This window comes from Leuciscus leuciscus (genome assembly GCF_965113295.1).
Source record: "Leuciscus leuciscus genome assembly, chromosome: 17".
NCBI lineage: Eukaryota > Metazoa > Chordata > Actinopteri > Cypriniformes > Leuciscidae > Leuciscus > Leuciscus leuciscus.
In genome coordinates this window covers 7,840,781-7,855,604 of record NC_138741.1, presented here as the reverse complement: position 1 = coordinate 7,855,604, position 14,824 = coordinate 7,840,781, and the positions used below count along the sequence as shown (strand labels likewise).

Genomic DNA, 14,824 nt, shown 5'->3' with positions numbered 1-14,824 from the left:
CGGATACAGGTGTTCGTGTATGGAGCGACACCGTCCTAATTCACGGGATCCAACCCGCTGTGACTTTTATTGCACAACAACAGTTTGTGAAGCGATATGTCTGAGAAGCGGGATGGCGTGTTGGTGTCCGAAGGGCTTTGTTAGAAGCGAACAAACCTGCGAAGATATAGATGAATGTGAATCAAATAATGACTGCGCTCACATGTGTATAAATACGATAGGAAGTTATAGATGTGATTGCTATCAGCCCTTTATCCTCGTCCATGGAAGTGATTGCGTTCTCGATCTTGATATATTTAATGGTCAAGTATTCACAACACCGTTCCCTAATTATATAGCACGGGGGAGCATGTCGAACCCAGGAGAATATGTTGGGCTGATCATATTCCTAGTAGTAGCTGCTTTTGCTCTATTAGTACTTGTGCGTTATTTGCGCGGACGTAAAGCAACTGTACAGGAATGCAATCCTCCAGATGATGACGAGTTTCAAGGAAGTGTATCCAAGTGAATTATATCTTTTTTTTCTTTTTTTCAAAGTTGATAGTAATGTCTCTTTGTGTATACATCAAGTAATCTTCTTTGTGACACATTCTCTGAAGGATTGACATTTTTAATGAAGTGAACTCTTATGTCCTAAAATAGAAAAGTTGTTAAAAATATATTATTTCAAAATGCATTGAAGCTTTAAAATTGTTCTTGAAAAATTATGTTTTTCTGGCAGTGATGCTTTAAAAGATTCTCATAGCAAAATTACCCATAAAAAATGATTAACTCAGCAGTCTTAGAATGCCATAAAGATCATGTGAAAATATATGTAGGCCTGCACATGACACTCTGATGCTGCTTCGTCTCCATAGGGGTGTGATGAATCCGATCTTCAAGCTAAAGGAACTGGATTAAATATTTGAATGCTAGTGATCCACTATCTGATTTCTAACTTGTGATGCAGCCTGAATCATGATCACACCGTGTTCGTTCGTTGCCAGAGGAGAACTGGCCCCCGACTGAGCCTGGTTTCTCCCAAGGTTTTTCTCTCCATTCTGTCACCTGATGGAGTTTGGGTTCCTCGCTACTGTCACCTCTGGCTTGCTTAGTTGGGGATACTTAATATTCAACAATATTATTGATCTGACTGCGCTGACACTATTGGATGAGAACTGAACTGAGCTGGTGATGACATCACTGTTTTTCTGCAGAACTGCTTTATAGATTAACTGATTTAATAATTGATGATAATATTTACAATGGAACTGAATCAACACCGAACTGACTTCAGCTGAACAATGACACTATTTTCTTTTAGAGCCGAAATTAATTCTGTTTGCATCATTGAATCAATTTCCTGTTATTACTGTAAAGATTCTTTGAAACAATATGCGTAAAGCATTACATAAATAAAGGTCACTTGACTTGACAAAAAAAATTCTGTGCAGGAAGTTGGGAAATACATATTTTTCGGGGGGGGGGGGGGTGGTTCTGTTATTGTCATTTTCAAAAGTTGCTTTTGATGTTTAAAATGATAATGCCTCTATAAGTATATTCTTGTTGTATATGCACTTTGATAAGATGTAATTTGCCAAACAAACATAAATAAATGCAGCCCTCTTTTAGCCCTTTGATCTTTATGATATCTGACTAGATGATTTCTATAGTGAATAAAATGAATTCCTTCAGCCTACTTTCAACTGAGTCATTCAGTGGTCAAGCTTTGTTCACTTAATTTGTTAGTAGCCTACATTACCAGCTTGAATTTTACTGATATTTACAGTTTTACCTTGAATGCATAAGATAAAACCATTTCTGAATGCTTTTTATATCTGATATTCTGTAATTTGCTAATACATAATGACAGTTTTCATATTTGTCAAAGTTCCATTCTGAAATGAACAAAATGCATTGCCTGCTGTTAATATATGTTAAAAGGAATGGCCTATTTACTTGTGTAAATCAAAATTGTGTATCACCAAAACGTCATGTCTTTTTTAAACCTCAGATCATATCACATGCTCATCCTTTCAAATGTATTCTTGCTCTTTCTTTTAGCATTTAGGCCAACTAGTTTATTTAAAAACGTTGTTTCCCTATTGCTCATTTTATGTTTCTCCACACAGGTACTTTGACCTGTATAATAATTCATCTACCCATCACGAGATGGCCTATTACACCACGAGAGGCTGGACAACTTTCCAGTGTAGAAATGATCTAGCCTACAAAAGCAGAAGTAACCTCGTTATTCCATTGAATATAATCAGCTTGATCAGCTCGAGGGAGAGAGAAACTCCGACGAAACTCATTTTCAATGTACGACATCAGTGGGTAGGTGACAGAAACAAATCTGAAAACACGATCACTTTTTTAAAAACAGCAGTAGCGTCATCATTAGACCTTGGCTTTCAACCGGGTAAGGTAGACTAGTGACGCTCATGACGTATTTTTCATCATCATTTCGACCATCGTACATTTAAACAGCATCGATATGTTGCGCGAGCCTTCCTCTGATCCGCTGAAGACAATAGAATAATGCATAATAATGCGTGCCGGATATGCCCTACACGCGTTCCCGAAAAGACTATTTTGGTATTTACAAAATGATATGGGGATTTACTGGTCATCATGTTCTGCGCGTCGGCGAGGAGATTCTGCAGGATTGAAAATCCATGATGCAATCCTAATATTTTCACGTTTTACCTAGTTTTTGTCGTTGTCATCATAATTTCAGAGCCTTGTGACCCGATGAATTTCATTCAATGAAAGATGTTTCATCATGGTGTTAAAGAAGGCAAGAAATCTGCGTTTGGACATCCTGTCTACGGCCAGATTATTCTCTCGATCATCCTCCTCCTGCTTCCTCTTCTGGTCACCGCCTTCCCGGTTAACACAGTAGGTAAGAGAACTGCTTAAATGCTGCGATTATATAAGTGATAAGGATTTGGGAATATGATGAGGATGCAGGACCTCCCTTGTGTAACGGGACACTCTGAAATTGTCGATAGCCCCCCGGCCCGTTCTGTTCTGTTCACTTAATGCCATGACGATGCTTTCCAGCTGTCTGTTGTATATTGAATAACCTTTGGTCATGACGAAGCAAACAAATTCAAAACAAGCAAAAACACACTCATAAAATTCCAGAACCATTGAGTAAAACAAACATCTCAGCAGAAAAGTGTTTTCTCATGTAAAAGGAAATGATATGTTGATAGTGTGATGCTGGAGAGACTGTTGTAACACGGGCTGAGTTGTAACACTAACAGTTTCACCCAACAAAAATACGGGTGACAAAATGCTATCATGCGCTCAACACCCTCCTGAGGTGATAGAAGTTGTTGTAAGACCATACTTAAAATATAAAGGAAAATATCAATTTTAAGAAAAGATAGATTGCGGAAAGAGATAGCAAATTTCTATCTTGTTGTTTATGGTTTAATTGTGATCATATTCAACTGAAACAGAAACTGGGATCATCTGAATAAGCTGAATCACCATGACTCGCCAGACTTTGTCAGTTTTTCATACATGTATGGAAGAGTTTCCGCCACGGAATAAAACAACTTAAAAGATAATTACAACTTTTTTGAGTTATGTTTTTGGCCTTTTTGTGCCTTTATTGGATAGGACAGTAGAGATTTTGACAGGAAAGCATGGGGTAAGAGAGATAGAGGAACAGGACCTCAAGCTGGGAATCGAACTCAGGTAGCAGTTGCTTCCCTCCCTCCCTCCCTCCCCTCACAATTGAGTTATAAAGTCAGAATTGCGAGATATAAACTTGAAATTGCGAGAAATAAAATCAGAATTGCCAGATATAGTCAGAATTGAGTGACACAATTCTGAGAAAGTCAGTGTTCCCCCCTCAGAATTAGACTTAAAACTCAAAATTGCGAGTTTTTATCTCACAGTTCTGAGAAAAGTTGTCAGAATTGCAAGATAGTCAGAATTGTGAGATATAATGCACGCAATTGCAAGAAAAAAAAAAGTCAGAATTGCAAGTTATATAGTAAGAATTGCGTGATTAAACTCGCAATTCTGAGGGGAAAAAAAGTCTGAATTGTGAGATAAAAAGTCGCAATTACCCTTTTTATTTTTTATTCTGTGGCGGAAACAAGCTTCCATGTACCTTAGACCAGTCAGTGTTTTTATTTATTTTTCCAGCATTTTTTTTTATTTTATTTTTTTATGAAATACTTTCATATGTAGCAGATATAAACAAGAGTATATTAAAGCTTGGAAGGTATGGAACAAAAAAACGATCAAATTACAGACATTAGGATCCAACACTGATATCTTGTAAGGGGTTAACAGTTTAGGACCCAAGGACCAGATGTTTGAAAGAAGACCTGGAGTCAGAATTATAAAAAATTGAAGAAAAGTTATACTGAAGATATTTTGCAGTTTCATCAGCAGAAGTCAGCTTCAAGACTCACACAGGAGTTCGTAGGCCGCCCCGCTTACCGTTACAAAGATCACAGCAGTTATACCCTACACCAAGGTCTAAGCTACGTCATTACTTACAGGTTGCAGTTTCTGATTGGCTAAGAAATAGATAAACAGTAATTTTCCACACATATACAGATAGACGGAAGCATATCTCCATCGATTATGCAGCTGACACTCGGACCCTGAAGTTAGGCACGTCGTGACCTTCCTTGTCGCATATTTGGGTTGCTGGGCGCCAGCATGTCCAGAACAACAACTCAGTCAATCTCCAGTAATGCCAGTGGTTTCCCTAACCTGTAACCAAGAAGACTAACACACACACCGACACACAGCTTTTCCAAGGTTGGATTTGGCTTGGCTCTAACTATAAACAGGAGAGTCCTCTCAAAACATCAAGATAATGCGTTCTTTCTCTCAAGGAGAGCTACACTTTAGTCTAACTGGAAAGTAAGGCTTTAACAAAGAAATGGTCCCTTAAACTATTGGCTTCAATGACCCTTATATGTTTTAACACGTTGAAGACCTTTCTCAAACACAAAACATGTCCCTATTTCATTTCTGGAAGCCGGGATAAATAAGCAAGCACTGTTACTGCATTCAGATATCAAATACAGACATCAAAGAATACATGAAAAGAACATTTCAGTGATCATACTGGTTACTTCTATAACAAAAGTAAAATCTCCAGAGAAGTCATTCAACTCATTTGATATTTAGAAGGAAAAAAATTGATTAATACCTTGATTATAATCATATACATATACATTGATATACATATACATCTGCACAATCATAAGATGTCTTCTTTGCTTTAAATGTATGATTTTGGTTCTTCCCGGTGCACTTTTAGTGGGGCAGTTCTGCAATGATCCCGGTGTTCCTGAGCACGGAATCAGAACTCCAAACACCGGTGTGTTCTTCGAAAACTCGGTGGCGAGGTTCTCTTGTGTGGATGGTTATAGCTTAAAGGGTCCGGCCAAGATTATCTGCACGCGCTTCCACAATGGATCAGTAGGCTGGAAACCAAGTCTTAAACCAGTGTGCCTTTCAGAAGGTGTGGTTACTCAATCTTAAATAGTTCTGTTCTGTAACTCAATCATTTTTACTGTTTCATCTGTAATTGTATGGAAATATAGCAGCGTTTATTTATTTGGATAATCTATCTTTCAAAGAGTGTCTTCCTCCATTCATCGAGGATGCCCATGTCACAAATAAGACGTACAGGCCTGGCGACAGCCTCATTATTAGCTGTCATGAGGGATTTCAGATCCGGTATCCTGACACGGAAACTATGGAATCAGTGTGTCAAGCCGATGGGACATGGGATAATCAGCCAACTTGTCAAGGTTGATGCAAGTCAACAAATCTGACTATATTTTAAAAATGTTCATGTGATATGATGTCCTCCACTTAATATGTGGGTTTGATGCGCTCCTCTGTCTCCACAGGCTGTCTACGGCCGCTGATACCTCCACACAGTTACATGAACATCTCGGAAACAGAGTTCTCTGTGCCTGTTGGAACTGTAGTCCGCTACCAGTGTTTTCCTGGTTACAAGTTGGAGGGTCCTGAACTTTTGGAATGCATGTATAACCTCATCTGGTCGGACACGCCACCCCGGTGCCTTGATGTTGAGGGTAAATATCATTAAGTCATTTCTCAGTTTTGAGAGAATCAAGATCCACAAGCTATGTTCAGAATAAAAATGTTTTTTATTATTATTATTATCTTTTTTTCAGAATTATTTTATGATTGCACTAAAATTGCATTTTTAGTACCCTTGAAAACTTAAAAACGTTTATATGTCACCGTTTTCAACTTAAAGCGTTTTATGCGTTTTGGCCGTTCTTTACACAACAACTGCGTTTTGGGCCTGAAGATGCAGATGTTTGAAAACGGGTTTCAGAGTGCAAGTTGATGAAAACGATACGGTTATTGTCTATGTGTAAACTACAAAAACGTGAATTTGTGAAAACGGTGACGTCATGCACATGCGTGTTACGTGTTCGGTCTATAGGCGCGAAGTGACATCGCCAACTACTGGCCTGGCATGACTAATACAGCGTTTTTAGTCGTTTTTGCGAATCCTTATGAACGGGGCTCGTTTTGACAACGTTGTCGTCTGGAAGCAAAAAGGAAAGTTTTTCAGTTTTTAGTACATTATTGTCTTGTAAACGTACCCTTAGCTAATGGTTTACAGTATATAGTCTTAACCACAAATTCTACTTGGGCCGTTCGCGTTCCGTGTCGGTCTGCATACTGTCCATGTGACATAATTTTCTTCCCTTCACATCATCAGGAGGGTCCACGGACGTCCACGTGCAGCACAATTTTTGTGTCAGCGCATATGCAAGTGAATTGAGCGCTTGAAAACAAAGTTCACTAGATAGAGAGCACGAGCCAAACGTGTCTTTCCACGCTTATGGCCAAGGGAGTATACTTAGAAAGGCTCGAGCTCTCAACTGTGCGCAAGACAGAGCGGAATGAGGGAAATAAAGAATACCCAGGTCTTTAGTTTTCTCTGTTAATGAAAGACAAGTAAAATCTCAAGATCTATATGTAAACTTTTGAAAGCAAATTAAAATGAAAAGAAAATCTGCAGTAATGTAAACAGAAAGCTACGTAATAGTGTTATTTTGAAGTGTTTGTAAACAAATACAGGGACGCATATTAACATGTGGTGTGGGACTCAGGAAGAGGAAATGAGTTCTCTGTTTCAGATGTCTTTTTCTCTGATGTTTTTGCAGCATGTTCCTTACCCTCGATGATAGAACATGGAGATTACATGTGCCACCCACAACCATGTGACCGCTACATTCATGGGACGGTCGTAGAATACTACTGTTATCCTGGCTACTCTCTAGCGAATGACTACAAGTACATCACCTGCCAGTACGGGCAATGGTTCCCAGAGTTGCAGTTCTACTGCAAGAAAGATGGTAAATCAGTCTGCATCAGTTTCGATAAAAGATTACAAGCATTTTTATTTGGAACAACCTAGTCTAATCAAGCTTGCACATTAGCACAAAGAATGTGCAATGAGAAATAATTAGGTACATTTCTCTTTCATGTTGAATAAGTTTTATGAAATTTATAAAACTGATATGTGTATGAGTTAATTATGTAGTTATAATGTGTTTTGAAACAAATGGACTTGAATTAAATTGGTCAATCTTTTTTTTAAACTGTTACAAAAAGTTATATTTAGAGTAAATTCTGTTCTCTTTAACATTACGGTCTCAACAAAAATATTAAGCAGCACAGCCATTTTCAACACTAATAATAAGAAATGTTTCTTGAACACCAAATCAGCATATTAGAATGATTCCTGAAGGGTCATGTGACACTGAAGACTGGAGTAATGATGCTGAAAATTCAGCTTTGCCATCAACAGTTGGAAAACAATTATTTTGAATTGTAATTATATTGAACAAAATGACTGTTTTTACTGTATTTTTTATTAAATAAATGCAGCTTTGTTCAGGATATATATATAATACCGTTAAAAAGTTTGGTGTCAGTAAGATATATCTATATAAATTAATTCTCCTCTGTTTATCTGATTCCTTTAAGTTTATGTTAAATTTTCTCTCATATCCTAAACACAATATTTGTATGCCCTTCTTTAATTTATGGACCACAAAAGGAGAATTTTTAAGGGTGCTGATTGCTATCAGCCGATAATAGCTTTATATAGTTTCAGTTTGATCGGTGGTTTCTGTAAAGGCCGATCAGAAGAGCCGATGATGCAAAACTCATGAGACAATTTTTCTATACGCACCTAAAACCGGTCTGCCAGTTCTACCAAGTGTCTGAAAAGAACAATAAAGTTGCAACATTTTGCGGAGAGCAGAGAGATTGCAATGAAAGCAACATACAGCAATGAGAGCAAGAAACAAGGGCCTGGTTTCACAGACAATTAGTTCAATTAGAACATTTAAGTCACTTTTATAAACATGCCTCAGAAAAAAAACATTACCAGTGTGCATCTTGAGACAAAACAATGGCACATATATTAAAAATGACATTTTTAAATTTAAACAAACAGCGCAAACGTGCATTTTAGACTAGGCTTAAGACTTAGTGCATTTCTTTCCTTTAAAGAGCTTTAATTCCTTAAAAGCTAAAACTGAACTTCTAAATCAACTAGATCAGTGATTGTTGTAAAATGCCGTTACTAAACTGTCACTAAACTGCAGGACGTGCTTGATAATAAAAACGGTCATTAAAACAGTATTTAGACAACATGGAAAAGCAAAGTGAACTTTGGACTTCGGGTTCGCGCCTAAATGGTTAAAAACAGAAATGTCAAAATGCCTGGCTTGGTGAGTGTTTGCTTAAACACAGTCGGTTTTGTCTTAAAGGAACACTCCACCGTTTTTTCAAATTAAACTATGTTAATGCTATGTTAGCACTTGGGAGCACTTCGACTTGGCGTAGTAAAAAGTCACGCCTGAAAAATCCTCTCCCCCTCTCGCTCTCACTTCTGTCATTAGAACCAACGTGACTTTTTACTACGCAGAGTCGAAGTGCTCCCAAGTGCTATTCCGCCATACATTTTTTACCCGCTTAGAAAAGCGCCACGTTTTATTTTGTGTCACCATACTTGGTCGTGTAACTACTCGTGTAACTATTTAAATAGGGAAAACGTGGAGGTGTTTGGTCGCTTCTAACTTCATCTCTGTTTGGTCCCTAATGAATGAACTGGGCTAAGCTAAGTGCTATCAAAGTGTCGCCGCGCGCCAGAGCGATTAAGTGCACGCACTGAGACGAGAGAGGTATGTATCAACTCGTCTTAGTTAAGGGAATAACATAGTTTAATATGAAAAAACGGTGGAGTGTTCCTTTTAGTGAACATAAAAAGTTGGGAAATAAGTCACATATGGAACAGAATGTTGGATCCGTGCATTAGGTCTTAAAGTGACAGTAGCCTAATATTCCTTCTGCCGTCTGTCCTTAATGTTGATCAAACAAGAAAAGACAAGAGAAAATCACTCACTGCTCTTTAGTAATTTAGTAGGATTAATCTATATTTAATACAGTGAAGACTTTGCCGTGGTTTTACATTTGATTACTTTCTGTTGATAAAGACTGTTCTGTTTTTTATTTTATTATTATTATTATGTTTTATTATAAGTTGTTCCTAATCGCCTTCAAGTTAGGGGATGGAATATGTTGCCAATAAATAGAGTTGTCAATTCATGATACTTTCTCATCTCTTATTTTTTTATACTTAAAATACATTGTTGTTAAGAATAGCTAAATAACCCCAGTTTAAAAGCTTTAAAGGCTTTACTATTTAAAGCCTTCTATTTATCATATAGTATTATTTATTTCGGTGATCGGTATCGGCTAATACTGCTTCCAGTGATTGGTATTTTTCCAATAAATAATACATTAAATTTCATATCGTATGCCCCCAGAACACTTGGAATATATGACATGTATCGCACAGGATCATTCTGTGATACCTTTGAGTCTTTTTTAAAAAGCTTGATGCTGGTCACTATTCACTGCTATTATATTTTTTATTCTCCTTTTGTGGTCCATAAAAGAAAGAAGGGCATATTAGAACAACACCAGGGTGAGTAATTTAGGACTTAACTTTCATTTTAGGGCGAACTATCCCTTTAAACTTGGATGTACTTTGTACTTTGGTTTTTTCCCCTCCATAGAGACATCCTGGCCTGGTTTTCAAGACTCTCTACTAACCACATGGAAAGTAGTGGCTTGTACGGCCACAAGTGTGCTGCTAGCCCTGCTCTTGGTGATCACAGCCAAGATGTTCCACTTCAAATGCAAATCCCAGCAAAGGCCAAGGTACAGCCAACATAATAATCACAGTGTCGTTTGATCTTTTTTGATTACTTATAAAAAGTTTCTTCTTCTTCTTTTTTTTTTCAGTGAAGAGCAAGATGAAAGCCGGGATCCTAACATCTTGGTTGTAGATGGTGTTGCTGTGCCACTTCCCTCTTATGAAGAGGCTGTTAGTGGTAATTATTGTCAGCCTCCAAACGATCTGCCCCCTGCTGGTCTGGGGAGCTCACAGCATTCAGAAGAGCAAAACCCACCTTCATATCCCGGGCATACAGGGAGTCAAAATAGTGTGCCGTTGGACACTGGCGAGGCTGAGACCTGCGATAGCATCTCGGACACATCAGAATGTTTTCAAGGCATACAGCCATCTCTCTCGCACGCTGGTGGACTAAATAACATGTCTGAGAAAACCAATGCCATCACCTCAATGGAAGAAACCGCTTCCACAAGCCCTAGCATAGACATTGCAGACGGTAAGGCTGCTGCCACCTAGTGGTATAACACACTGTTCTATCATATCAATGACCAATGTTTTGCTTTGTATTTTGCAGAAATTCCTCTCGTGGAGGATGGTGAAGAGGACTGTTGATTGTTACTTTTAACTGAAAATGAGATTGTTTCACTCCACTGATAATTATTTCAGCATTTATTTCTGATTTTGTTGAACAATATTGCACAGGCCAAATTGCTGCTCATAAGGATGATATTTAATCACACCAGGGAAGGATAGGCAATAAAAAAATAAATACAAATGAAATAAACACCCAATTTTTTCTCATGAAGGAACTATGCATTAGATCATTGCATATTATGTTAATTTAACTTTCCCACAACACAATATATACAATTCAAGTATTCTAAATTATTTTTCTTCTGACTTTCACAATGTGCTGCATTCTGGACAGCTATCAAATGGTATGGACTGTAACAATGATGAATATTTCTTAAATAAATGACAAGTTAACTTTACATCTAAGTTTATTGTTATTAAATTTCAGTGTGCACTTATCCAGGTTAATTGTGGATGAAAGTATGTACAAGTTAAAGGCAGGTGCACTGCAAACATTATGACAAGCTGACAACAAAGTGTAAATTTGGACTAAAGTAAATATATTGTTCATGCAAAAAAAACAAAAAAAAACGTTTAATGGGGTTTTAGATAGTACGGTGACGCATTGCTGCCACATACATATTATTTTTTCCCCTCAATTATGTTGTAATAACGAGATCTTATGTCTTTAAAACTATAGATTTTCTCATAATAACGAGATCTTATGTCGTTAAAACGATATATTTTCTCGTAATAACGAGATCTTATGTCGTTAAAACGGCATCTTTTTCTCGTAATAACGAGATGTTATGTTGTTAAAACGACATATTTTCTTGGCCTTATAAGGACATGTGTAGTCATGTACAAAATATGCCTTTATCCACATAAAATTGATAGCCTATCACGCCTTTATCACACTTCTACGTTCAAAAAAGTTAAGCAAATAGTAGCAGCCCCCAATCAGGCAAAATTAATCAATGAGGCCCTTTTTTAAAAATATATTTTATATAGGCCTTTATAAGTTTTTTTTATATAATATATAAGATTTATTTTTGTTAATAGGCTATATCTTCATTACCTAGAGATATAATTAAACAAAAAGTAGTCAAAATACATCTAACAGCCTAAGTTGTTTATTTTTAACAACATTGTGTTCTTATTTTGTTTAATTAACGAAATGTAAATCTTCGTCTTTATAACAGAAGATACAATACAATACAAAAATCTTCAAGATACAGCCTACAATCTTCACATGTATAACAGATTGTCACCTTATAAACAGTCCGTTGTGTGGTGGAATAAGCAATGCTATATAGAAATATATGGTTAGTATCTTAATTTAAACTTTATTTATTAGTTCATTAACTAATTATGCTAACTCAACTAATTTAATGTAAAGAGCTGGATACTAATTACTAATTAAATAATGTCAAATATTAAATGTAGGCTCAAAAAAAATTTGGAAAAAATCCAAGTCCAGGCACTCAGTAGGTTACGAAAAAGTTAAAAAGCCTTTATTAATTAGTAGAGGGCTAAAACATTGAAGATAAAAACACCAACGCGTATCGGCCCACTGGCCTTCATCAGGGTGTTGGTGACCATTCATTGGTCACCAACATTCATTGCTTTTCAGCTTATTGCGACCCGAGTTCAAGTCCCGGTTCGTCAAACTTTCTTGATACTATACTGTCTTATCATAATAAAAGGCAAAAAAAGATATTATTTAAACTGATGCAAGTTAAGCTCCATCCACACACAGAATAGAATAAGCATATTTTAAGCCGATACATCAACATCTCTCATCATTGGGGTGGGGGAACGGACTTCGACAGCTGAACTATTTGCCGTCGGATTCTGTTCCCCCTATGTTTCTTACACAATGAGGTTCTAATATTTATTACATTGCATGTAATTACAAAACCCAATAGCCTAGTGTACTCTGCACTGACATTCATTGCTTTTCAGCTTATTAGGACCCGAGTTCAAGTCCCGGTTCGTCAAAATTTCTTGATACTTTACTGTCCTATCATAATAAAAGGCAAAAAAATATATTCTTTAAACTGATGCAAGTTAAGCTCCATCCACACACAAAAATAAAATCAGCATTTTTTAAGCCATTACATCAACACCTCTCATAATGGGAGTGGGGGAACGGATTCCGACAGCTGTTTTTTTGCCGTCGGATTCTGTTTCCCCCATATTTCTGACACACTGAGGATCTAATATTTATCAAATTGATGCTGTTTAAGCTCCATCCACACACAGAATAGAATAAGCATATTTTAAGCCGATACATCAACATTTCTCATCATTGGGGTGGGGGAACGGATTTCGACAGCTGAACTATTTGCCGTCGGATTCTGTTCCCCCTGTTTCTTACACAATGAGGTTCTAATATTTATCACATTGCATGTAATTGCAAAAATCAATAGCCTAGTGGTCAGTACACTCTCCATTGACATTCATTGCTTTACAGTTTATTTTGACCCGGTTCGTCAAAATTTCTTGATACTATACTGTCCTATCATAATAAAAGGCAAAAAAATATATTCTTTAAACTAATGCAAGTTAAGCTCCATCCACACACAAAAATAAAATCAGCATTTTTTAAGCCATTACATCAACACCTCTCATAATGGGAGTGGGGGAACGAATTCCGACAGCTGTTTTTTTTCCGTCGGTTTCTGTTCTCCCCATATCTCTGACAAACTGAGATTCTAATATTTATTAGCTAATAGCTAATTACTAAAACCAATAGGCTATAGCGCATGCATAAAACTTGCCGCAAAGCACCGGCAAAAGTAGGCTAATGATAATAAATGTGTCTGAAAAAAAATAATGAAGCATTTTAATTGTTTATTAATGAACTAGTCTTTTCTAAATCAGTGTAGGCTGCCTGCAAACATATGTCCATACATCTCTGCTGTTATTTAGCCTAGATGCGCCTTTCATAGGACAGGATTAGCCTACATAATCAGATGGTACCATACGTATTTGCTTTCGATTGGATTTTTTTTGGCCTGGACTAAAGGCTTTTTTTATAAGATTGATATAGATAGCTATATTTCTCATGTCTGTGAGGCTTGTCTATACACTGTTTTTCAGTTCATTTTTGAGACGCGCTCCAATTCACGAAGATCATGAAAGCGCGCCCTGTTCGTTTTATTTTATTTTACGAAAGCACAACGTTTTCTTGATTTGTTGTGAGTTTACACAAATAAAAGTAGTTGCGACTGATGTATTATTATTTTCTGTATGACCAGAAATGATGGAGTATTTTAAGTTGTTTCCACTGTTGATAGGAAAATGCGAGTGATGGCACCGGCGCCTCCATGTCAGTGCGAGCTCCACACTCCACACAATGTTTAACAAATCAAATTCTGTTGCAATTTATTGCGCCAGTTTAAAAAGGGCGGCTGAAACACAGATAAACGCCCAATGCTGGTGTTTTTCTTTAAATAAATTTGTTTAAGCTTTAAAATAAATATTGTTTGTGGGCTAATTAATGCCACAATAATTTGTTTATTTTATTGGCTACTTATATTTTTAATTTTTGTTTTGCATTGAATACCATTTAAAGGATTTTACCGCAATGCCATCCTCCCATAGAAAGACACGTTAAGAGACACCTTTATTTTCTTTATAATAAAGGGTTTCTATGGGGGGAAAACGCTTCACGTGTAATTAAATGCATTCCGTTCATATTCTGGGCTCATCTACTTTTCTGTAGGATGGTATGGTTTATTAATAAGGTGTGTACAGCATTTGATCTTTATCACTGAAGTAGGTTAGCCTATTAAGCCATTAAGCTTTTTCTTTATTATAAGGGTTTTCTATGGGAGGAAAACGCTTAGCCTAATGTGCAATTAAACGCAATGTTCGTATTCTGGGCTCATCTGCTATTAATTAGGTGTGTACAGAATTTGATCTTTTAACACGAATGTCCGTTGGGGGCTGCTATTTCTTCAGCTTTTTTAACGTAGATGTATGATAAAGACATGATTGGCTATCAATTTTATGTGGATA

At 36.8% G+C, this 14,824-nt stretch overlaps 1 protein-coding gene across 2 annotated transcripts; it reads left to right on the top strand.

The window, feature by feature from the left end:
• Nucleotides 1-1,463: 1,463 nt before the first annotated feature.
• Nucleotides 1,464-11,217, top strand: susd4 (sushi domain containing 4). 2 transcript variants are annotated; one of them, XM_082143302.1, is made up of 9 exons: nt 1,464-2,301; nt 2,720-2,884; nt 5,282-5,485; nt 5,604-5,777; nt 5,880-6,068; nt 7,179-7,370; nt 10,107-10,251; nt 10,336-10,721; nt 10,800-11,217. In XM_082143302.1, exons 2-9 carry the CDS (start codon nt 2,755-2,757, stop codon nt 10,835-10,837), a joined length of 1,458 nt encoding a protein of 485 aa, XP_081999428.1. In that variant the 5' UTR covers nt 1,464-2,301; nt 2,720-2,754; the 3' UTR covers nt 10,838-11,217. The 2 variants fall into 2 exon arrangements, with proteins under 2 accessions (XP_081999428.1, XP_081999427.1); XM_082143301.1 differs by having other exon boundaries at nt 1,464-2,316.
• The last annotated feature ends 3,607 nt before the right edge of the window (nt 11,218-14,824 follow it).

Excerpts from the sequence above, each read along its gene's own strand:
- susd4 (XM_082143302.1), top strand. The coding sequence starts at position 2,755 with ATGTTTCATCATGGTGTTAAAGAAGGCAAGAAATCTGCGTTTGGACAT. Across the intron at positions 7,371-10,106 it reads GTTCTACTGCAAGAAAGATG|AGACATCCTGGCCTGGTTTT; the intron begins GTAAATCAGTCT and ends TCCCCTCCATAG. Across the intron at positions 10,252-10,335 it reads AAATCCCAGCAAAGGCCAAG|TGAAGAGCAAGATGAAAGCC; the intron begins GTACAGCCAACA and ends TTTTTTTTTCAG.